General features: G+C 39.1%; 1 protein-coding gene across 5 annotated transcripts in view; it reads left to right on the top strand.

Annotated features, from left to right (window-relative positions):
* PRELID2 (PRELI domain containing 2) overlaps positions 1-24282 on the top strand; it is a 67904-nt gene that overhangs the window by 17930 nt on the left and 25692 nt on the right. For all 5 annotated transcript variants that reach the window (XM_038530503.1, XM_038530504.1, XM_038530506.1 and 2 more), the window contains one exon: positions 15824-15929. In XM_038530503.1, coding sequence (XP_038386431.1) covers positions 15824-15929 — 106 coding nt within the window. The remainder of the gene's footprint in view (positions 1-15823; positions 15930-24282) is intronic.

The following is a 24282-nucleotide window of genomic DNA, read 5'->3' as shown; positions in this document are numbered from 1 at the left end:
TTTGGCTTAGTTGTGTAAACACAGTCACTATCAAGCTTTAGAACATTAAAGGAAGATTTTAAAAAGCTATATGCCAAGGTTATTTAATGAGAAAGAATATCCTTTTAATAAATGGTGGATATCTACAAACAAAAGAATGAAGTTGGACCTCTACCTCATACGGAATAAAAAATTAATTCAAAATGGGAGCAGTTCATATTAACATACTTAAAAAATTTTTTGCCAATGTAATGGGTGAGAAATGATGATTCCTTCTGAGATAGGCTTAAAAGCAAAATATAACAAGTGCCAAGTGTTAGTAGTGATTATTGCTGTGAGCTCTAATTTCAGAGGATAATGTACTGTTTTTTGTTTCTCTGTATAATTTGAATTTTTTATTCACCTGTCATTTTAATGGAAATAGTAAGACTCTCAAGCTCAAATAACTAAAACCCCCAAATTTAAAATCCATTCTGGAGCCCCATCACTTGTACAAATCATGACTGCTCCCCACAATTGGGTCTTGAAGTGGCAATTCCCAGATGCTCCAGCAGCACACTGAAGGAGTGTGAAAGCCACGTCTTACTAGCCTCTGAGGCTGGTTTGCCTGGAACCACCTACTAGTGGCTTTTCCTTAGCCTCTCCCGTGGCAGGAGCTTCACACAGGACATGGGTGTTTGGCATTAAGTATAGAGACTATGGCCAGAGAATAGGGGAATCTTTTGTTTTTTGGGTTTTTTTTGTACATAGAAGTGGTAAAAGGACAGAATTGTCTGTATAAAATCTGATTTTTGTGTGAAACACAAAAGTCTTTCATCTGCGTGGTTTTGGCCTCAGTTTTCTCAGAGATTCTGGCTATTGGCTAGTCTGAACTGGACCTTGACCAGTGAAATGTTAAGTGATAATTGGCCCTGAGAATCCAAGGAAAATACCCTTCAGTACCTTTTTCCTTTGTGTCGTTTTTAGAAGATTATTTTTCCAATATTCTGATTCTGGAAAATACGGTACATATGTCTTGTATTATATATATTAAACACATATTATAATCTTAAGCAGTTCTGGGGGGGGAACCCCAGTTTTCATTACCTAGCAATAGTGTCTATTCACATAATTTTCTTTGTTCATTCCTAATTGTATTTAGATTGTTTTTGCATTTTTTTTGCTATTACAAGTAACACTGTAATGAAATCCCTATTATTATGTATTTCTGTAGTTCTTCAATAACCTTTTAAGGTAGATTTCTGGGTCAAAGGTTATGTGTATTTTATAGTTTGATATATTTTATTAGATTGTTCTTTAAAAAGGTTTGGCCAATTATATTTTTTCTTTTTTTTTTTTTTAAAGATTTTATTCATTCATGAGAGAGAGAGAGAGAGAGAGAGAAAGAGAGAGAGGCAGAGGGAGAAGCAGGCTCCATGCAGGGAGCCCCATGTGGGACTTGATCCCAGGACTCCAGCATCACGCCCTGAGCCAAAGGCAGGCGCTCAACCACTGACCACCCAGGTGTCCCATCCTTTTTTATTTCTTTGATTTCTTATGTTTCTCCCAAACACTCTTTTAGATTTTTGACACAACAGGCCAATATTTATTGATACCTACTGTATCAAGGTCAAAGCTAGATCCTTCCCCTGTAGAGTTTTTTGTTTTGTTTTCAAAGATTTTATTTATTTATTCATGAGAGACGTATAGAAAGAGGCAGAGATATAGGCAGAGGGAGAAACAGGTTCCATGTGGGAAGCCCGATTCAGGACTCGATCCCAGGACCCCGGGATCACAACCTGAGCTAGAGGCAGATGCTCAACCACTGAGCCACCCAGGCACCCCTAGGCAGACATTCTAAATGAGTGGGTAATCGTGGGGGAACATCAAGGAAAGGACATTATTTCTTTCCCCTCCTTTGCCAGGGAATATGAGGATGATGACTACCTATATACCCAGAAGATGAAATATGGACTGATTATTTTTTTTTAAAGAGAAAAAGCTGTCACAGCTGTTGAATCTAAAATTAGACTCTCAAGCTGTGCTCTGGTTAGCAGGTGTGGGTATGTGTTGGGAAAGCAGATGTCATTCTGTCCCTATGCATGGCCTGTTGGCTCAATTCAGAGATGGACTCTGAAAGAGTTCCCTTCGAATCAGACTAAGCCTTGATCTGTGCTTTTTTACGTGGATCCAGTTTTGGCTTCCTGCTGATGTTTCTGTACTTGTTATGGCACCTTCTTGGGCAAGAGCTACATTGTAAGTTCAAGTTCCCTCAAGCGCACCAGCTCTGGGGCTGTAAGCTCCTCGGTTGGACGGTCATGATTTTCTTGCTTGCCAACATCTTACATTCCAAGATAAATTTATTAATTTCTTACTATTTTGTGTTTGGTCCTATTTTTAAAAATGTATTTATTTGTTAGTTTCTGGTTCTTTTCCTTAAAATGGATTTTTACTCTACTGTGTGGGCATTCAATTGATACAAATTTGATTTGGCTTTCGTGATGGATATTTACTTTAAGCAATTCAAAAAAGATAATCATCTTGTAAAAGTATTTTCATGGGCTTTTTTCTCTCACCACACCTGTATGGGTTTTGTGGTCGGCAGTAACTATTCTGTTATCTTAAAGCAAGGTTTTATTTATTACTGTCAGTGGAGACCTTAGTGCAGACTCACTGTTCATGCTGTTGCCCAGCTGGCTTTCTTTGGCTTTAGGTTAACAGGATCATTCCCCGATGCTCAGTGGTGAGATTCTTAGTGGCCTGTGTCTTTACCCATCCCTGTGGAACAGCTTTTCCTTATTCATCAATGCTTATAAACCTTATTTCTGAGATTTAAAATGTGCAGCCTAGTAGAGTGTGGGCTAATAATGTTGGATATAGTGACCTAACATTTATAGAATATCAAATTCCTTCAGAAATGTAGGAAAAGAAACAGAAAAGCCAAAATCAAACTTTACACCTGTATTAAATTAATGGGTTGAACAACCGTTTTTAGTTCAATAAATATTCATTATAATTGAAGTTACATGTATGAATATTTTTGATCCTAATAAGATGTACATTTTTTATTTCTTATTTTTCAATTTCTGGATTAAAACATCCCAAGTCTTGAGTATTCATCTGGTGAATCACAAATAGTAAAATTTGCATGTTTTAAGGGGCTGATGGTTGGGCATTTTTTTTTTGAGTGTGTGTCCATGTTTTCCTTGTTTTGAAAACTTAATCCCTCTAGTAGCAAATTTGACAGTTTGGTGACTTCCATGTGTTGGGCACTAGCCTTTTTGGTTGACCTTCACATTTGCCTTTCACTGAAATATTAGAATATTCTGGCTGTGTTAACTTTACTCAGGAATTAATTTTGAGCCCTATTCCTGACAGTAAAGGGCTTAAAAGGTGTATTTATCAACTAGCCCAGATAAATACCAAGGTATTCATCCCCAAACACACCACCCTGTTACTTATGTTGATCTTAATTTCCAGGGCACCAGTGGGGTAGTTAGACAATTAGCAGAATGCATTCCCGATTATAGGAAACTGAGCAACAATGCCTTTTCTGTGTAAATATGACATTTCGCCAGGAGTCTTATTTTTGACTCAATAAGATGACCCTCAAGAAGATAGTCATAAAAAAAGATATTCATTTGCTTTTTATGTTTGTGTTCATATAATCAGTGTCTTCTCTGTTTTCCTATCCTGCTGTATCCTCAGGATGTAGCACAGTGCTCAGATGCCTGCAGAGGATGCTCTGTGCTATTTGTTGACTGAATGGCAGTTTGTGCTTCTTACAGGTGAAATGGGGATAAAGGAAGTGAAAAGGAATGGAATTAACAGGAGGGGCAAGTGCAAACTGGGAAAGTCCCAGATGATTTGGTAGGAACTTCAACATTGAGGAAATCTTGAAATCACCAGTAATACAGAGACCTTGTTTCTGGTTTTTGCTGCTTAGTTACTTACATACAGTTGGACTCTGAGAAAATACACAAAGCTGGCCTGAACTCCCTCATAAAGTAGTGTGAAGATTTAATAAGATAATAGGTGGGAATGCTCTGTACTTGGAGAGTATAAGGCACCAGACACATGGAAGCTGTTGTTGGAACTAATAGTGAATAAATGCTGTTTTCAAAGGGAGGTGGCTCTTTAAAGGTACTAACTTTGAAAAGCGGAGTAAGCTGTTTTATTGAAAATAGCAGTGATAATTGAACTGGAAACAAGGATGTTTAGCTAGGGGAGCATTCTGTGTCATTTGCAAGGAAGGACTTGTGAAATACCTTAGGTAATGCCTGTTGACTTTGTGTTTTCATCCTTCTTGCCCTTTGGTTTGGGTTGTGTATTAGTGTAGGATTCAGGACGATGGTTAAACATGTAGATTCCTTGTGTTGGCTCTAGTTTTATAGGCCTGGGCTGGCTCTTGAGAATCAACGTTTCTTAAGATCTTAAGGCAAATCTGTGGTGCACACAGATTTGGGAGCCCCGGATACCTAGTCCATATCCTGTGGTCCCAGTGGTGCACAAACATGCTTCTGGCACCTCTTTGGAACTCCATTTTTTGCAAAATTCCCATTAATCTTATAAAGCGTCACCAGTTGATAATCTGGTTCTTCAGCAAATAGTAAACACTTTTTGTCAGAAACAACCTCCTGTAAAGTTTAACAATTCAGTTGAGGGGCCCTTTTGATTTTACGTAGGAAAGGAATTTTCAGTGGAAGTGAAGGAGGAAGAAGGGAGACTTGAGTGGTCTGATAAGTGTCAAAATTGTGTTGTTGCTGCTTTTATGGATCAGAGATGCTGGTTGAATTTTCTTTTCTTTTTTTTTTTTAATTTTGTGTTAGCTTCTTATGTATCTGTAGGAAGTAAATACATTGTGTATTAAAAATTATGATATTTTATCACCATGCATTGATATGCAGAGCAATCTAAAGATGATAAGACAACAGAGCAGGAATCTGATGCCCATTTACCTAGTCTAAGGATCTGCCTTCTACAGCAGGTTGAGAATTGACACCTGGGTGCTTGGTTGTCATCTTTCCAATCAAGGATACGATTGGTAGCTCAGTAGAGATGAAAAATAAAAAATCCAAGGGGAGTTCAGTTTCCTGGTCTGCACTTAGAGCTTCCTTTTGAGACATTTCCTGTGCTTGGAGGTGGAGGCAGCTCCATTTCATATATGTCTGAACTCAAGAGGGTTGGAGGATTGAGAGAAATTGAGGTGGTAATTTCGAGCTTGTTCTTGATTCTCTGCTCTGCTCTGAGATGACTCAACAGCCCTTTGGCCGAAGATGGGAAAACCCTGCCTTTACGTAGGTCTAGTTTAGACAAGTCTTAACTCCAATACCTTTTGTTTTCATATGTTAAAATAATCTTTCCTCTTTTTTTTTTTTTTAAGTATTACATATGCATCATAGGACAGTTACAATATACATATAAAAAAACCCAGAGTATGTTCATGCCCTCTTCAGGTATTTTGTGCTCTTTCTATTCAGTGGCCCCGTAGGGAACCAATATTCAGACCTCCATCCTTATAGATTAATATTACCTACAGTTGATCTTTGGGTGGAATGGAATCAGTGTATGTGCCCAGCTGTATCAGTTTTCTTTTGCTAAATATTGTGTCTGGGAGCCTCATCCTATCCGTACTACTTGTTCCAATGCTGTGTAGCATTTCATCCTAGGAGCATACTGCACTTGCTACAATATATTTAATCATTCTGCAGAAAAATCATTTTTATAAACATGGAATCATACTGTACATGATGTCCTGACTTTTACATTAATTTAACATTACATTTGGGACTGTCTTTCCTTATTAAATGTGTCATTTTAAAATGATTTTCTATGGCTGTTTAGATGTATTTGTTGGATAAAAATTATTCTAGTGTGTTTTATTAAATGTCCGTATTGAGCATTTGCATTATTTCTCATTATCTGCTCTTCTAAATAATGGTGTGATGAATATCTTTATAGGCTATTCTAAGCCCTCAACTAAGATTATTTGCTTAGAACACATTTTTAGAAGTAGATATATGAGTCTAAGGGTTTGCATGTGTTTGAGGCTTTTATTAGGTTAGGTATAGCTAAACTGAAGCACGCATTTCAACGCATCTCAGAAAACTCCCCAGGGCATGAGAGTTGGCAATGTTGTATAGATCTCCATTGGAAAGTGGGATCAGAAACAGCTACAGAATTTGCAGGGCCCAGTGCAAAATGAAAATATAGAGCCCCTTGTTCAAAGTGGTTGAGAATTTCAGAAACAGTGACATCAGATCATTTAATCAAGTGTGTAGCCCTTCTGAGAGCAGAGTCCTGTACAGCTGTGCAGTAGCATAGGTGGCATGTCCTTGAAGCCAGCACCAAATGGGGTGTGTGGGACGGGAGGCTGATATCCCAAGGCAAGACTCTGAGTGGACCAGTTCACAAACTTGTAGATTTTGAAACTTTGCCCACCATTCAGGATGCCAATAAGTTTGCACTGAGTAGACATTTTTTTCTAGGTCATAGGATTTGGGGAAGGGATATGGGACCTGAGGTTAACTGTGTGGATTTATTTATTTATTTTTTAAATAAATTTATTTTTTTATTGGTGTTCAATTTGTCAACATACAGAATAACACCCAGTGCTCATCCCGTCAAGTGCCCACCTCAGTGCCCGCCACCCAGTCACCCCCACCCCCCGCCCACCTCCCTACTATGTGGATTTAAATAGTAGCCCTGCCACTTATTTTTGTGAGGCCTTAGCAAATTTGCCTCATTGAACCTGTTTTTTTTTTAATCGGTAAAATGGCATTAATATTACCTCATAAGACTGTTGTGAGAATTAGCTGAAATAGTGTATACAACGGACTTAATGCTTTACCACAGTAGGCTATTAACAAGTGTTATCTGGGGTACCTGGGTGGCTCAATTGGTTAAGCATCCGACTCTTAATCTTAGCTCAGGTCTTAATCTCAGGGTCCTGAATTCAAGTCTTGCTTTGGTCTCCACACTGGGTGTGGAGCCTACTTAAAACAAGTGTTATCTATTATAATTGATTATCAGTTCTTAAATACCATGTTTTAAGAGACTAAGCCGTCTTTCCCTATAATATATACCTGTGCTAGGCTGTTTGGCTCCTGAGATTCTACTACCACTTGATAATTCCTTAGCATTGGGATATTCCCTGCTGCAGCTCACTATTAATAATTTAGGGCTATTGTTAACAACCCATTCCTGGGACTTGTTAGAGGAGAGCAACTCAGAGGGGGAGGGCCTCAGGAGCGAGGGCTAGAGAGGCCAGAGGAGTGTTTGGTTTCACATGGCTATCGTGCAGAGCCTGTGAGTGTGATGTGTGATAGCAAGGTGAGGAGGATGCTGGTAAGATGGGAGGGCTCTGGAGCTCCAAGGGCTTTGAATGCCAGAACAGGTAGGGAGGGTTTAGTGGTTTAGGATGATCGAATGTCACCTGGAATTTAATGAGGTATAAAGGTTCGGGAGTTGATCAGAGTTAGATTTGTGGTATGAGCGTTTAACTTCTCAGATACAGTGTTTGTCTTTGTGTAAATGGGAATCCTAATGGTGGTGTAGTAAATAGCATTATTATTAGTAGTAGTAATCGTAGTAGGTTAGTATTATCAACTAACATTTATTGAATGTTTACCCATATTACCTTGAGTGCTTTACACATATTACCTTATTCACCTTTGGAACAACCATGTAATAGGTATTATTGGTATATAATATAAAATGGGTATAATCCCATTTTACTGAGGTGTCTGAACCTTACACAGCATTAGGTACTTGCCTATGTTGGTAGATCTCCATTCTGTGTTAGGAGTTGTGAATCCAAGGAATCTGACTCCAGAAACTACACCCTTAATCTATGTTCTCTTTCTCTCTCCCTTTGTGTGTGTGTGTGTGTGTGTGTGTGTGTGTGTGTGTGTAGGCTGAAGACTGTCTAGTACTTATTGGGAACTCTGTAAATTGAGTTGGTTCTCTGAGGAAGCACTGTGACATAAATGGGTTTGTAAGATGGGGTAGGAGAGACCACATATTCTGGCTTGGTAGAGTTCACATATGAGCCAGGCAGTCTGCAGCACTGTCAGACCTAGGGAGCACGAGAGGCCGTCCTTGTGCGTGGTTACAGGGGAATGGCAGGAGCACCATGATTAGAACTGAGATGTCATTATAACAGGAATATCTGTGGAAACTTTTTTCCCCCTCAAAGACACTTCAATTAAATTCCCATCATGAAAACAATTAGGCAAGATTTGCCATACCTAACCAGTCAATAATTCAAGGACAGGATCTCATTAAGAGCTTTTGCTTTCCCGGAAACTGCCGTTTTGAGGATTCAGAGCTAGTGGCTGCGTGCTCTGGGAATTAATTTATCCATGTTTCCTCTGAACTTTTTTATTTTCCCAAATCCAGAAGGAAACACGTTTTTCAGTGATCTAAAAGTAGGAGACTGATTGGATAAGCTAGCATTCACTTTCAGAAAGGGGTTCCTAGGTTTGAGGTGAACCTTGTCATGATTCCATTGTGTTTTGTATTGAATTATGCCTGCCTGTGGGCAGAGCAGTAGATGTGACTCTGATACAGGCACAACCAGAGTGAATGAGGCTCCTCTTCCAACATTATTTTCCAGATGCTGTTGGTGCCTCATCTTTGAGCCAGGTGAAGGCTGCCCCCTACTGACGTTAGCAGGGGGAAATCTTGAGATATTTAGTTCAATTGTTCTGACAAATGTATTGAGATGTATTATAAATTCTCTCATTCTTTTGCTTCCTTCTCTACCCTCTCCCTTCTCTCCATCCTTTTGTTCCTAATACATTATTGATTTTTCTACCATGTGCTTCCATTTTCCTACCACGTTGCATTTGGCACTGAAGCTATAAAACAACAACAAAACCCTATAAGTAAAACGATTTAGGAAAAACATTTGATGTCATCTACTAAAGGTGAAACCTCACATGTCCTGTGACCCAGACATTCAACTTTTTGATATTTTAGAGACACTTGTACGTGGATGCATTGTAATATGTTCATCTTCAGTAGAATGGATAAATAATTTGGGGTATTTTTTTTTTTAAGATTTTATTTATTTATTCATGAGAGTCACAGAGAGAGAGAGGCAGAGACATAGGCTTCCCCCTCTGCCTATGCCTCTGCCTCTCTCTAGAAGCAGGCTCCTCGCAGGGAACCCGATGCGGGACTCAATCCCAGGACCCTGGGATCACTCCCTGAGCCAAAGGCAGATGCTCAACCGCTGAGCCACCCAGACGTCCCAGCTTGGGGTATTTTCAAACAATGGAACGCTGTCCGCCAACGAAAACGAACGGACAATAGCTACATGTAGTGATACGGATGGATCTCAACTGAGCATGCAGGGTGTATTCTCTATGACTGTAAGCAGCCCATGACAAGATCAGCATGTGTTTTGGAAGCTGACTTTGGGCAGCGTGGATTATAAAGAGTGCCCGCTGGAGAACAGGAGCCCACTGAGAGGCAGTTGTGGTTCTGGAAAGAGAAAATTGCTAATCTAACTCCAGGCAGTGGCAGGGAAGAGTAACATGGCCTTTGAGGGGGCATTAGAAGTAAAATAAACACTATCTTCTGACTGATGGAATATTTTGTTTGATTAGAAAGGGAATAATTACATAACGTGTTGCTGAGGTCTCTGGGATCATAGACTAGGAGGGTGGCTGTGTCATTAGCTGACATAGGAGCAGGACTGAGGCTTTGAAGCAGTCAATGATGATTCTACATCCACCAATCTATATGACTCTGGGCAAATTATTTAACTTCTTTTTGCCAGAGGTTCCTCTGTGTGTAAAAGAGGGAAAATGTTTTAAGAGTAACAACCTCAGAAGATAACACCATGTCTGATACGTTATACAATGTTACTGTAGAGTTTTTGAAGAGTAAAAGTGACCCTGGGTATATAACCTCATAAATGTGATGCAGCCCTTCCTTTAGGCTTTGCAGAGATAAAAGATACATGTAGGAAAACTTGAATCATTTCTATGTCTCTTGAGTGAAACATCAAACACTTGGTTACATAGGGTAGGAAAAGGAAAGCCAAGATGTGATTTAATGAGACTTTAAGTAATGATAAGTCAGAAGTTAGCATGTACCTTTGCTGAGAATGGTTCTTGGAAGTGCAGAGCCTTTTAAAGAATACCTTTATTTATATAGAAATGATCCTTGGAAAAGATTCATGGAAACTAATGAGAATGAAGATACAACCGTTCAAAATCTTTGGGATGCAGCAAAAGCAGTCCTAAGGGGGAAATACATCGCAATACAAGCATCCATTCAAAAACTGGAAAGAACCAAAATACAAAAGCTAACCTTACACATACAGGAGCTAGAGAAAAAACAGCAAATAGATCCTACACCCAGCAGAAGAAGAGAGTTAATAAAGATTCGAGCAGAACTCAATGAAATCGAGACCAGAAGAACTGTGGAACAGATCAACAGAACCAGGAGTTGGTTCTTTGAAAGAATTAATAAGATAGATAAACCATTAGCCAGCCTTATTAAAAAGAAGAGAGAGGAAAAAAAAAAAAAAAGAAGAGAGAGAAGACTCAAATTAATAAAATCATGAATGAGAAAGGAGAGATCACTACCAACACCAAGGAAATACAAATGATTTTAAAAACATATTATGAGCAGCTATACACCAATAAATTAGGCAATCTAGAAGAAATGGACACATTCTTGGAAAGCCACAAACTACCAAAACTGGAACAGGAAGAAATAGAAAACCTGAACAGGCCAATAACCAGGGAGGAAATTGAAGCAGTCATCAAAAACCTCCCAAGACACAAAAGTCCAGGGCCAGATGGCTTCCCAGGGGAATTCTATCAAACATTAAAGAAGAAACCATACCTATTCTCCTAAAGCTGTTTGGAAGATAGAAAGAGATGGAGTATTTCCGAATTCGTTCTATGAGGCCAGCATCACCTTAATTCCAAAACCAGACAAAGACCCCACCAAAAAGGAGAATTACAGACCAATATCCCTGATGAACATGGATGCAAAAATTCTCAACAAGATACTAGCTAATAGGATCCAACAGTACATTAAGAAAATTATTCACCATGACCAAGTAGGATTTATACCCGGGACACAAGGCTGGTTCAACACTCGTAAAACAATCAATGTGATTCATCATATCAGCAAGAGAAAAACCAAGAACCATATGATCCTCTCATTAGATGCAGAGAAAGCATTTGACAAAATACAGCATCCATTCCTGATCAAAACTCTTCAGAGTGTAGGGATAGAGGGAACTTTCCTCGACATCTTAAAAGCCATCTACGAAAAGCCCACAGCAAATATCATTCTCAATGGGGAAGCACTGGGAGCCTTTCCCCTAAGATCAGGAACAAGATAGGGATGTCCACTCTCACCACTGCTATTCAACATAGTACTGGAAGTCCTAGCCTCAGCAATCAGACAACAAAAAGACATTAAAGGCATTCAAATTGGCAAAGAAGAAGTCAAACTCTCCCTCTTCGCCAATGACATGATATTCTACAAAGAAAACCCAAAAATCTCCACCCGAAGATTGCTGGAACTCATACAGCAATTTGGTAGCGTGGCAGGATACAAAATCAATGCCCAGAAATCAGTTGCATTTTTATACAGTAACAATGAGACTGAAGAAAGAGAAGGAGTCAATCCCAGTTACAATTGCACCCAAGAGCATAAGATACCTAGGAATAAACCTAACCAAAGAGGTAAAGGATCTATACCCTAAAAACTATAGAACACTTCTGAAAGAAATTGAGGAAGACACAAAGAGATGGAAAAATATTCCATGCTCATGGATTGGCAGAATTAATATTGTGAAAATGTCAATGTTACCCAGGGCAATTTACACGTTTAATGCAATCCCTATCAAAATACCATGGACTTTCTTCAGAGAGTTAGAACAAATTATTTTAAGATTTGTGTGGAATCAGAAAAGACCCCGAATAGCCAGGGGAATTTTAAAAAAGAAAACCATATCTGGGGGCATCACAATGCCAGATTTCAGGTTGTACTACAAAGCTGTGGTCATCAAGACAGTGTGGTACTGGCACAAAAACAGACACATAGATCAATGGAACAGAATAGAGAACCCAGAAATGGACCCTGAACTTTATGGTCAACTAATATTCGATAAAGGAGGAAAGACTATCCATTGGAAGAAAGACAGTCTCTTCAATAAATGGTGCTGGGAAAATTGGACATCCACATGCAGAAGAATGAAACCAGACCATTCTCTTACACCATACACAAAGATAAACTCAAAATGGATGAAAGATCTAAATGTGAGACAAGATTCCATCAAAATCCTAGAGGAGAACATGGGCAACACCCTTTTTGAACTCAGCCACAGTAACTTCTTGCAAGATACATCCATGAAGGCAAAAGAATCAAAAGCAAAAATGAACTATTGGGACTTCATCAAGATAAGAAGCTTTTGCACAGCAAAGGATACAGTCAACAAAACTAAAAGACAAGCTACAGAATGGGAGAAGATATTTGCAAATGACGTATCAGATAAAGGGCTAGTTTCCAAGATCCATAAAGAACTTATTAAACTCAACACCAAAGAAACAAACAATCCAATCATGAAATGGGCAAAAGACATGAAGAGAAATCTCACAGAGGAAGACATAGACATGGCCAACATGCACATGAGAAAATGCTCTGCATCACTTGCCATCAGGGAAATAGAAACCAAAACCACAATGAGATCCCACCTCACACCAGTGAGAATGGGGAAAATTAACAAGGCAGGAAACCACAAATGTTGGAGAGGATGCGGAGAAAAGGGAACCCTCTTACACTGTTGGTGGGAATGTGAACTGGTGCAGCCACTCTGGAAAACTGTGTGGAGGTTCCTCAAAGAGTTAAAAATGGACCTGCCCTACGACCCAGCAATTGCACTGTTGGGGATTTACCCCAAAGATACTGATGCAATGAAACGCCGGGACACCTGCACCCCGATGTTTCTAGCAGCAATGTCCACAATAGCCAAACTGTGGAAGGAGCCTCGGTGTCCATCGAAAGATGAATGGATAAAGAAGATGTGGTCTATGTATACAATGGAATATTACTCAGCCATTAGAAACGACAAATACCCACCATTTGTTTCAACGTAGATGGAACTGGAGGGTATTATGCTGAGTGAAGTAAGTCAGTCGGAGAGGGACAAACATTATATGTTCTCATTCATTTGGGGAATATAAATAATAGTGAAAGGGAATATAAGGGAAGGGAGAAGAAATGTGTGGGAAATCTCAGAAAGGGAGACAGAACATAAAGACTCCTAACTCTGGGAAACGAACTAGGGGTGGTGGAAGGGGAGGAAGGCAGGGGGGTGAATGGGTGATGGGCACTGGGGGGGGCACTTGACAGGATGAGCAGTGGGTGTTATTCTGTATGTTGGTAAATTGAACACCAATAAAAAATAAATTTATTAAAAAAATGATCCTTGGGTCCTTATTATTATTAGTTTTGGTGATTACCAAGTAGTATATATTATAGAAAATTAGTAAAAGGAAGAAGATTAAAAAAATAACACCTATAATTCTAATGTCCAGAGATTCTTTTCATATTTCACTTCCATTATTTCTTTTTCTTTCTTTCTCTCTTTCTTTCTTTCTCTCTCTCTCTCAGAGCTGAAATTAAACTGTATATTGTTGTGTAACCTGCTGTGTTTTGCCAGGGAACTTAAAAGAAGGCTTATCTAGCATGCAGGATTTAGGTTGCCTATGTATAGTAAGAAGAAAATGATGTGCTTTGTCAATGAATTATTGAGGGAAAGTGCAACATTTCCTTCTCTAGCAGTCTTAAAATATACTAGGATAAACTCATTTCAATGATGGTGAGGGCATGACCCCGCTTTACTGCCTTGTTATTCTCTGATATGTGGGCAAACCATGAGAATGCTTTTCTGAGCACTTACATCTCCCAAAAGTAGCAGAAAGAAATATTGGTTAGAATATGATGTAAGAGAGACTTTTATTAATCCCTCACCTACACTTGCCTTGAGGACTGAAGAGTTTATCTCTCCCAGGAGTGTAAGACTGCTCAACTTTTCATTTTTAAATATTAAAATCACTGTAAAATTCTACTCTGACTAATCTGGAATAAAGACAGGAAAGATTAGTGTCACTAGGATATAGTTTTACATGAACAAATCATTTTAAATAGGCTTAAATCTAAGAGGTGGAAGCTGCTTTGCCTAGACTGACTATTTGCTTAGACTATTTATGTCAGATTGGCTAGGATAACTCTGTGTGTGTGTGTGTGTGTGTGTGTGTGTGTGTGTGTGTAAGAGAGAGAGCTGAAGACTTCCTTTTACAGAATGCACAATCTGAATGTAGAGGCTACTGCTATTAGAGAATCAGAAATTATCATATCAGTCTAATAAGAGTTATGATAACTATTTTTTACCAAAATCACAGCTTTTTGGATCCATTATTTTCTCAAAATATCTTTCTTACTGTGAGGGAATGTACTTATATATTGTATATCTATATATCTATATAGAGATATCTATATATGCACACACAAACCCCGAAATACACATATAGGAGACATGGCTCCTGTCTCTTTTTCCATAGAGATAGAAGAAAATAGAGGAAATATTTTCTTTGTTGAACACTTTTGGTTGTAAAGAAATGTAATATTAATGAATTTATTCACATAGCAAATGCTTGCTGAACTCATTGAGTGAGTTTGTTGCAAATGGGGAATAGGAGATTGTCTAAAAGCATTAAAGGGTGGCAACAAGCTATTTAGTCAGTGGTGTGCATGTAACTGTACCTGTGACTTGGTGGCCTCAGAAGGGGAGTCCTCATTGCCTGCAGGATCAAGTCTTAGCTTCTCAGCATGAGAAGACAATTTGCAATCTGGTCTCCATTTGTCCTTCAGCCTCTTCCTCTCCTAATATCTCTCATGCCCACCTTATGCCCTGGTCATTCTGATGAACAGAATTTATTAAGCTCCTTAGTCAGTTTTGGGCTTTTTCAGATAATTTGTGGCTTCTCAGACATTCTCTGTTTCTTCATGTTCTCTTGCCTGAGTCCTTGTGGTCTTCCTGATTGGAATGGTTTTTCCTTTCTTTGCTGGTGTGACACTCAGCCACTTGCCTATTTGTCTTTTCCACGAGTCAGTGGGATCTTGGAAGGCAGAGACTTTTTTCCTCTGTGAGTCTCTAGCACTAGGTGAGGTGCTTAGTGTACAGTAGCCGGTCAGTGTGTGGAACTTTTTTCCCCTGAGCTTTATTGAGATATAACTGACATGTAACATACTGTAAGTTTAAGGTATACAACATGGTTTTATATATGTAGGTATTATGAAATGATTACCATAATAAGGTTAGCTAACACACCCATCACCTCTCATAGTTACAATTATTTCTGTGTGTGATCAGAACTTTTAATATTTATTCTTTTAGCAACATGAAACAAATATTCTTTGAGTAAAATAATTGCTTACATTAACTCTTTTTTTGAAAGATTTTATTCATTTATTCATAAGAGACACACACAGGGGGAGGGGTGGCAGAGATACAGGCAGAGGGAGAAGCAGGCCCCACGCGGGGAGCCTGGTGTGGGACTGGATCCTGGGACTGGATCCTGGGACTCCAGGATCATGCCCTGGGCCGAACACAGGTGCTAAACCGCTGAGCCACCCAGGGTTCCCCTATATAAACTCTTTTTAACAAAACTTTTGTTATAATAGGCAATTATTGAATTGTTACAGATATTGTTCTTTGTTGATTGTAAGTGGTAATTATGCTGTTGGAAATTTCTGTAGTTTAAATATCCAAAACATAGAATGACATCAAAGATTTTTAAAAATTTTTTAATTTTTAAATTTTTTACAGGACAGAGTTCATTCAGAGAGGGAGGATTTCAATCACAGGGGCTGGCTTTCTCAACTGCATTTTGGAAACTTTTGCCAGCACATTCTTAAGACAAGGAGCCCAGAAGGTAAGCTTGCTTCTGCTTTGAACCAACGTTCATTTTAAGAAACCATGGAGATTCCCATTGGGTTATTGAATAAGGCTCACGAGCAGACATCATGAAAAAAAAATGCAGTTAATAAACAAACAAAAATAAGCAAATAGATGCAAAAATAATTATGTTTACTAATTACTACATAAATCCGATTCAAAGTAAAACTTAAGTGCCATATGTGACCCATTAAATTAAAAAATATGCCAGTGAAGAATATGTAATAATATGGAAAATACATAGAGTCTAATTAAGAGATATAATTAGAATGAATAATTATATTTTCAATATATACAGTATGAAGACAACTTTTTCATAAAAAAGGTAATAACCGATATTTATTGAGCATTTACTAAGTATCATTCACTGTAAAAAGCACTTTTTATTTATTTCATTTTATCCTCACAAACCTTTGAAGTGACTATATGAGCTCCTGGTTGTCAATTCTTGTGGTTTTCAAACGCTGTTCTTGTGGGAGCTTAGGCTTCCATGAAGGTGATTCAGAGGCTGCCGAATAGTTTTAAGGTCTATACCCTGTTTTAAGTAGTGCTATTCTACTTTTACATCTGTCGTAACATCTGTCTTAGAGCTGCAGATTTACTATTTTCTTGCCTTCACAGCATTATTTTCAAAACTTCTTTAGGATAAAGTCTGTTCCTTTTGCCTGAGTATATATCTGTTTCAGGCGTTTTGAATTAGTGACAAATTCATTTTCAATACCTTGTTTTATTTATAATATTGTACTTTTCAATTGTTATTAATTGTGATGAGCATAATCACTTACTTCCAAGGTTTACTCAGGACGAATGCTATGCATGTATTACCTCGTTTTGTTTTGTGTAATAATAGGTTTAATGGCAGTAGGTTTAATGGCTGTTATTTGTGGAACAATAGTTTTAATAGTAGGTTTAATGGCTGGTCTGAAGGAATATTGTAATGGACTCAGATTTTCTGGGTAATGAACTTTGTTCTCCCTTTGCAAGTCTAGGTTCAAGAATGAACCTGGACCGTGGGTAGTTGGGGAGGCTGAGGGTGACGATGAGTAAGTGATCCTGTACTGTACCCCCTAAACACACCGTCAAGATTAATGATGTGTTCCTGGCCTAGAGGTGCATAGACTGGCCCGGCCTGTTTAAGCTGGCTGTGAAGTAGCCAAGCCTCTGGAAGGTCTGATGTGACCTTTACTCACTCAGACGTGACTGCAGGTTTTTTTGCTATATTGCAAAGTATGCATGTTTCTGCAAATGGGGCTAAAATTAATGGGGCTGATGAGAAGAATAATTTCATTGTTATATCCCTGAGTCAGTTTTCTTGTACATTGTTTTGATCAAAATTGACAAGCTTTTTCTGTAAAGAACCAGATAGTAAATATGTTAGGAATTGTGGGCCAAAAGGCAAACTGCCTTTTGTATGGTATGTATGATAGTATGTTGATACTTTATAACAAGAGAGAAATAAATTTCCACAGATTTCTCATTGAGAAAATTAAAAATATGATAATTGAATTTTGTTTATAATGCAGTTCTTCTAAGGAGAAAAATGGTGTTCTATTTTGTGGGGGAACATAACATTTAGCTAGATTGTGACTCAAAGTTAGTGTTCCCTACCATCAAATTGCAGTGTTCATTTGTAAAAACCATTCTTTTTTTTTATTATTATTATTTTTTTGATAAAAACCGTTCTTATCTTGTGGACCATACAAACACAAGTGGTGGGCTGGGTTTAGCCTGTGGGCTATTCAGTTTTCCAACCCTTGCTTTAGATACATAAATATTCTTTGATTAGTTCAGGCCGGTCTATATTTGACTCGTCCATCAGTCTGAACCTATTAATGACTTTTAACCATACACTGGTTGTATATATTCTGATCCTGTGAGATGCGTAGACACTGTTAGTCCCCTTATATTGATGAGAAATGTCTTGAAGGGATAAGTGCACCTAATATGTGGTTGGCTATTTATCTGCCTTCCTTTTTCTTACACATATATGCTGAGTACCTTCTTTGTGCTAGGCACTGTGTTAGGCTTGGGCTAGATGGATTTACTCAAGGTCATGGGACTGGCAGAGGGTAGAGTCTGGTCTCACATCGCCATCTTTCACAACAAGTCTTTGCCCCTTTACTGTGCATGATATGTTCAGATAAATGACTCTGAATGTTTGCCTCCTTAGCGCTGTGCTGTGTATCAGATGCACTTATGGTGGTCTTACTCCCTCTGTAGTTAATTAGGACTCTTTGGTTGCAAGTAACAGAAACTACTTTAGCTCACTGTAAAGGTACAAGGGTGATGAAGCAGGTGGGCTTCAGAATGGTCTGCCCTGGGACAGGAGCTGCCAGAAACCCATAATATTCCTTTTTCAGCACTATGTAAGAATATAAGAATATGCATCTGTTTTATTTTCTTTCTCTCCTCCACAGACTGTAGAGCATGTCCAGGTGTGTGTGTTACATAGAGTTCTGGCCAACAAAGAGACTGTCTGCTTATTTCCTTCATTTCCAAAATCTTCAGAAGGGACTCTTGTCCTTTCATGGGCAGAAGTCGAGTTTTACGAATAGGGCTCAACTTGGGCTGTGACTATGTGGGTCAGGGTTGGGATGGGTCACTTCCCAGGGAAAAGGGTGGTGGGATGTGTCCATACCCAAAGGTTTCTAGCATAGTCTCACAATAGATTCTATGTTCTTGATGGCAGAGAGAGGGTGTATACATCTTAATCCCAGTTCCCCTCAGCCCATAGTAGCTTGTGTAGTGCTCCTACATTTATGTGGAAATGAGCAGAAAGAAGATAGAATGCACAGCTACATTTCACTTGGTTTCTGATGAATATTATCTGGAAATCACCAAGTGACTTTAAATTTTTAAAGCGAGGAACCCAACTAATTTCTCCTTTATCTTACTTCTGCTCAGAAGTAAGAATATATTTTTCCTACTAGGTTTTGCCTTTTCTGACTTGCCTTTTTTTTTTTTTTTCTCTTTTAAGAGGCTTAATGAGTTAGCTTTTCAATTTTAGGAGCCACTTGTGCTAAATTGTCTTTTACCTTTTATCCAAGTAGTGATGTTTTCTGGTATCAGCCTAACTTCGTGATAAACCTTCACAGCTGAGCCTGCATAAATGGCTTTTGTGGAAGTTACCATGAGAGTGTTTTAGGTGATTTAATTTTCACTTTAGGACTTTATCCTTAAGGCTGTGTAGTAAAGGTAAAGGTGGATCTGATATCTATTTTTATCCAGAAAAAGCACAATGAGGCACTTACAAAGTTTATATCTCTGTGTTTGTAAATTAGAAGCTAGCCCTAGATATGGATCCCCAAGGTGAGGTCACTTGTGTTCCTCCAGAGCCTTCCACAGTTTGTTTTCCTCTCCTCCCTTCACCACTCTGAGGTGACTTGCAGTTCAGGGGCTTTTTTGACACAGTTGCTGACTTTTCATATATTACTCAGAAAGGACCTCACTTTCCTCTTAGAATGAAAGTATGTGGGCAGGAGAATGGGGATTGCCCGCTGGTAGCCAAGTCAACCACTATGTTTTTGAAATGGAAGCTGTTCTAATTTCTAGTCCACTAAAGCCCCTTGTCATTATACTGTGGCATAAATCACTTTACCCCTCAGACCCTAATTTTTTTTTTTTTTAAGATTTTTAAAAATTTATTCATGAGAGACACACACACACACACACAGGCAGAGACAGGCAGAGGGAGAAGCAGGCTCCCTGTAAGGGAGCCCAATGTGGGACTCATCCCAGGACCCCAGGATCACACCCTGAGCCAAAGGCAGATGCCCAACTGCTGAGCCACCCAGGCGTCCCAATCCTAAGTTTTATTGTCAACAAGGTGGGAATTTTAATGCATCCCCACAAGCAGGTATGAAAACTATGCTTGAAAGTTTTCAGTAAATTGAAAAACACAGGTCAAATATACATAAGGTGTTCTTTTTGTTTTTAAGAATTAAAAAAATCCAACTCACATCCAACTTTCATACTTTTGTGGTTACGTTTGTTTTTGTTTCTTTTCAAAGTCATATGAACACACACTGGATCTTAAACTCAGAAGTGTAGTTCCACAAATACTTTGGGAATCAACAATGTGTCAGGCATTGGGTAGGATTCTGGAGACACAGGTAGGAAAGAGACAGAATTTACAAGAGTGGAGTAAAGCTTATACATCTTTACTTCACAGGTATCTAACTCAGGGTAGAAAGCCTGACAGGCAATGAATAAACATCTGTCGATGGTGAGAATTACTGAGCCCCACTTGGGGTTCGGTGCTTAGCACTATGATCAGTGCTGGAAAGGATATTGAAATACAACTGTACTTAGAAGGGGTTCCTAGATGCGAAGCACTACGTATGGTATACATTACCCAAATTACCTCTTATCTTTTAAAGATTTATTTACTTGTTTGTGAGAGAGACCGAGAGAGAGAAGGGGGAGGGGGGAGAGAGAATCCAAGGAGACTCCCTGCTGAGCACAATGACTGTAGTTAATGAATGCCATATCACATATTTGAAAGTTGCTAAGATAGTAAATCTTAAAAGCTCTCATGACAAGAAAAATGAATTCTGTAGTTCTGTATGGTGATGAACGCTAACTGGACCACAGTATATACAAATACCAAATTATTCTGTTGTACACCTGAGACTAATATAAAGTTGTATGCCAGTTGCGTCTCAGTAAAAAGAAAACATACACGTGAAGGTGATGTTGGGAATGATGTGGTTGGTAACATACAAAAGATGAGAGGAAAAATGTCATCCATCAGTTGGAAAGTTCAGGGAATCATGGATTCTCAATGGGAAGACCTTCACTTCTTGAGCCGCTGATCAAATCCAGATTCAAGCACGACACACAGACTCTCTGGCTCTGACTCTTAGGGGCGCAATGGGGGATCAGCTCTTGAGTCCCTGTGTTGATCTGTAAGTTTGGGAAGCAGAATGTTCGAGAAGAGGAAGCATGAGTGTTCCATATGTTATTTGACTTGCCAAAATTGTAAATCAAGATGTAGAGGTAAACCTACAGTGAAGATCTCCTGATTCCCCCCCACTTCAAATATTAAAAACTATATTAAAGATTTTTTATTGTGATAGAATATGTGTTACATAAAATTTACCAGTTTAATTATTTTTAAGTGCACAGTCTACTGCCATTAAGTACATTCAGTATTGTGCAGCTGTCAGCACCATCCAAATCCAGAACTTTTTCATCTTCCTAATAATAACTTGGTAGCCATTAAATAAATGATAACTCCCCATTCCTCACTCCTCCCAGCTCCTGGCAACCACCATTTTATTTTATTGTCTCTGTGAATTTGACTACTTTAGGTACTCTGTATCAGTGGTATCATACAATATTTGTGCTTTTGTTTCTGGCTTATTTCACTTTGCATATTGTTTTCTTTTTTTCTTGTTTCTTTTTTTTTTTTTTTTTTTTAGATTTTATTTATTTATTCATGAGAGACAGAGAGAGAGAGAGGCAGAGACACAGGCAGAGGGAGAAGCAGGCCCCATGCAGGGAGCCTGATGTGGGACTCGATTACCCGGGACTCCAGGATCACGCCCTGGGCCAAAGGCAGGTGCTAAACCGCTGAGCCACCCAGGGATCCCCTTCATATTGCTTACAAGGTTTATCAATGTCAGAGTATGTGTCAGTATTTCTTTTTAAGGCTGAATGGTATTCCATTATTTGTATATACCATATCTTATTTATTTATTTATTCATCAGTGGATATTGGGTTTCTTCCACCTTTTGGCTATTGTGAATAATGGCTGCCATGAATATGGTTCTGTAAATATCTGTTCAGGTCTTCGCTCTCAATTCTTTTTCTTCATTATAAGGTAATTCTGTTTAAATTTTTGAGTAGCTGCTTAAAAGTTTGAGATAGCAATCTATCTTTGTCCATGGCAGCAATGGACTGTACCATTACTACATATTTTTCTCAAGTCTGTCCAGAAGAATGGTGCTATATATACTATACTCTTGGCTGGTGACACTAGTGAGTGTGCCATATGGTGCCTTCCTGAGTCTGAGAAGCATGCAGTTTTCTCTTGATGCTACCATAGTCTTTGTCTCTCTATCATAATTTCATGTCCTGGTGGACAGTTTTGATCCATGATGGATTGGAAGTGTTGAAAAGTGCCGTAGACGAGTAGCATACTGCATGCCAAGTACATATTTTAACTTGCCTTGAGGTAAGTAAGCACGTTCAAAAAACAAATCAGGAAAACAGATCTGAAGGAAAACAGGAATTGAAGGAAGTCTGAGACACATGAAAAGCTTCATACACATTTCTGCAGTCTAGGGGAATGGCCAACAGCTGTGAAGCAGAGGTGGGTGGAGCCCAGGCCACTCAAGTCCTACCTCAGGGATCCTAGGAGAAGGACACCACAGAGAGATCAGGATAGTCTCCCGGGCATGTGTGGCTCTGCAGGTGCTTCCCACCTTGGGGAAGGTAGCCTTTGGGTCTTGGTTTTCAACCTTTTCTCCATTATCACCCACCCATACCCAGTGAGCCCTTTTAGAATTTTTTTTCTATTTTTACCCCTTCCCATGAAATACCAATACCACAGATATACTATCTGCTTATGTACCATATTATACCTTTGCTTTTATGTATGCAAAGAAAAATGTAAGGTATTTTTCACTCCCCAAAACAAATTGTCACCTTGTGTTGATATGGTTCCCGCTGAGAAAGTATGCTTCATACCACACTGGTTGTAACTGTCTCCATCTCTTCACGTCCAAACAATCCCCAGTCAATCCCCCTGGCCCTCAACCCCCAAAATTCCAAACCAAAATGGTTAAGAACCTTTTGGTGAACTCCCACATGGTTCTTGCAGATTTCCTGTTTTATTCTTCTGGGAGAGGCTTAGGAGATAATGTGGATGATAACACTCTTGTCATGCAAGTGTTCTTTTTTAGCCCACTTGTCTCTGTGCTTGGAGACACTGCAAATGCTGTGGAAATGCAGAGCTCTCATTATGCACTTGCTTAGAGGATTTTCTTTTCTTTTGTTTTTTTTAAGTTTGTGAAATACATTTTCAATGTGTAATAAAATAATTTGTTATCTTAGCCACTCTCCTGGCAAGGCCCCATTATTAGTCCCATCATTATTCTTGTGTTGATCCGGAGGCTGAAGTGGAGAGAGGCTGAATTCAACAGCATGTGAAATACTTGTCACTGAAACAATGTGGGCAAGTCACACAGTTTGAACATCACTTTAGAGAAGGTCTGGCCTACACACGCTACAGCTAAAGATATCTGAACATGCTGTTTCCTTAGGGTGTTTATAAAAATACATTTTAATAGTGGAATATAATTCTCTGAGACAGAAGATACTATTCTTGTGTATATACTAGTATATATAAATGTGTGTGTATGTATATATGTGTACACACACAGCGTACACAACACACACACACACACACACACACACACACACACACACTATATGTAGTAGTCCAAAAGGACATTTGAAAAACCTGGCTACTATTTGCATCATTTTTGCAAACTATCTTGGTTATCTATGGCTGTGTAACACATTATCCCACCACTCTACTGCGTACAACACATATTTATGGTCTCGCATTTTCTGTGGATCTGGAGTCTGGCCATGGCTAGTTGGGTCCCCTGCTTCGGGGTCATACAAAGATAGAATCAAGGGGTTCACTGGGGCTGTGATCTCCGGGGAAGGCTCTTATGGGGATACTCAGTTCTAAATGTGTTCATATGGTTGCTGATAGGATTTTATCAACTTCCCTTGGTTCCTTGCCATATGGGGTTCTCACAACATGGCAGCAAGCAAGAAAGGGCAGGAGACTGCCCGCAAGGCAGAAGCCATAGTTCTTGTTACCTGATCGTAGGAGTGACATTCATTTCATTTTTTGTATTGTGTTCATTAGATGTAGCCTGCACTCAAGGGAAGGGGATTGAACAAGGCAGGCCTGGCTCACTAGGAGCAGCATCAGCGCTGCCTACGGTACTGACCTCAGCTGAATGGAATGCCAAGTCACCAATTCTTTATGGTACATATTGGGAATTAATGATAATTAGAAGTTGGTAAGAGGGGACGCCTGGGTGGCTCAGCAGTTGAGTGTCTGCCTTTGGCTCAGGGTGTGATCCTGGGGTCCTGAGATGAGTCCCACGTCGGGCTCCCTGCATGGAGCCTGCTTCTCCCTCTGCCTGTGTCTCTGCCTCTCTCTGTGTGTCTCTCATGAATAAATAAATGAAATCTTAAAAAAAAAAAAGTTGGTAAGGGTTGCACCCTCACAACCTTACTGCCAGCTTATAAAAAAGTTCTGCGACACAAACGGACATTTTGTTAACCATTTGTTTCTAAGTAG

Source organism: Canis lupus, chromosome 2, assembly GCF_011100685.1.
Source record: "Canis lupus familiaris isolate Mischka breed German Shepherd chromosome 2, alternate assembly UU_Cfam_GSD_1.0, whole genome shotgun sequence".
Taxonomy (NCBI): Eukaryota; Metazoa; Chordata; class Mammalia; order Carnivora; family Canidae; genus Canis; species Canis lupus.
Note: the sequence above shows the minus strand (reverse complement) of the source record. Positions and strands in the feature narration are given on the sequence as shown.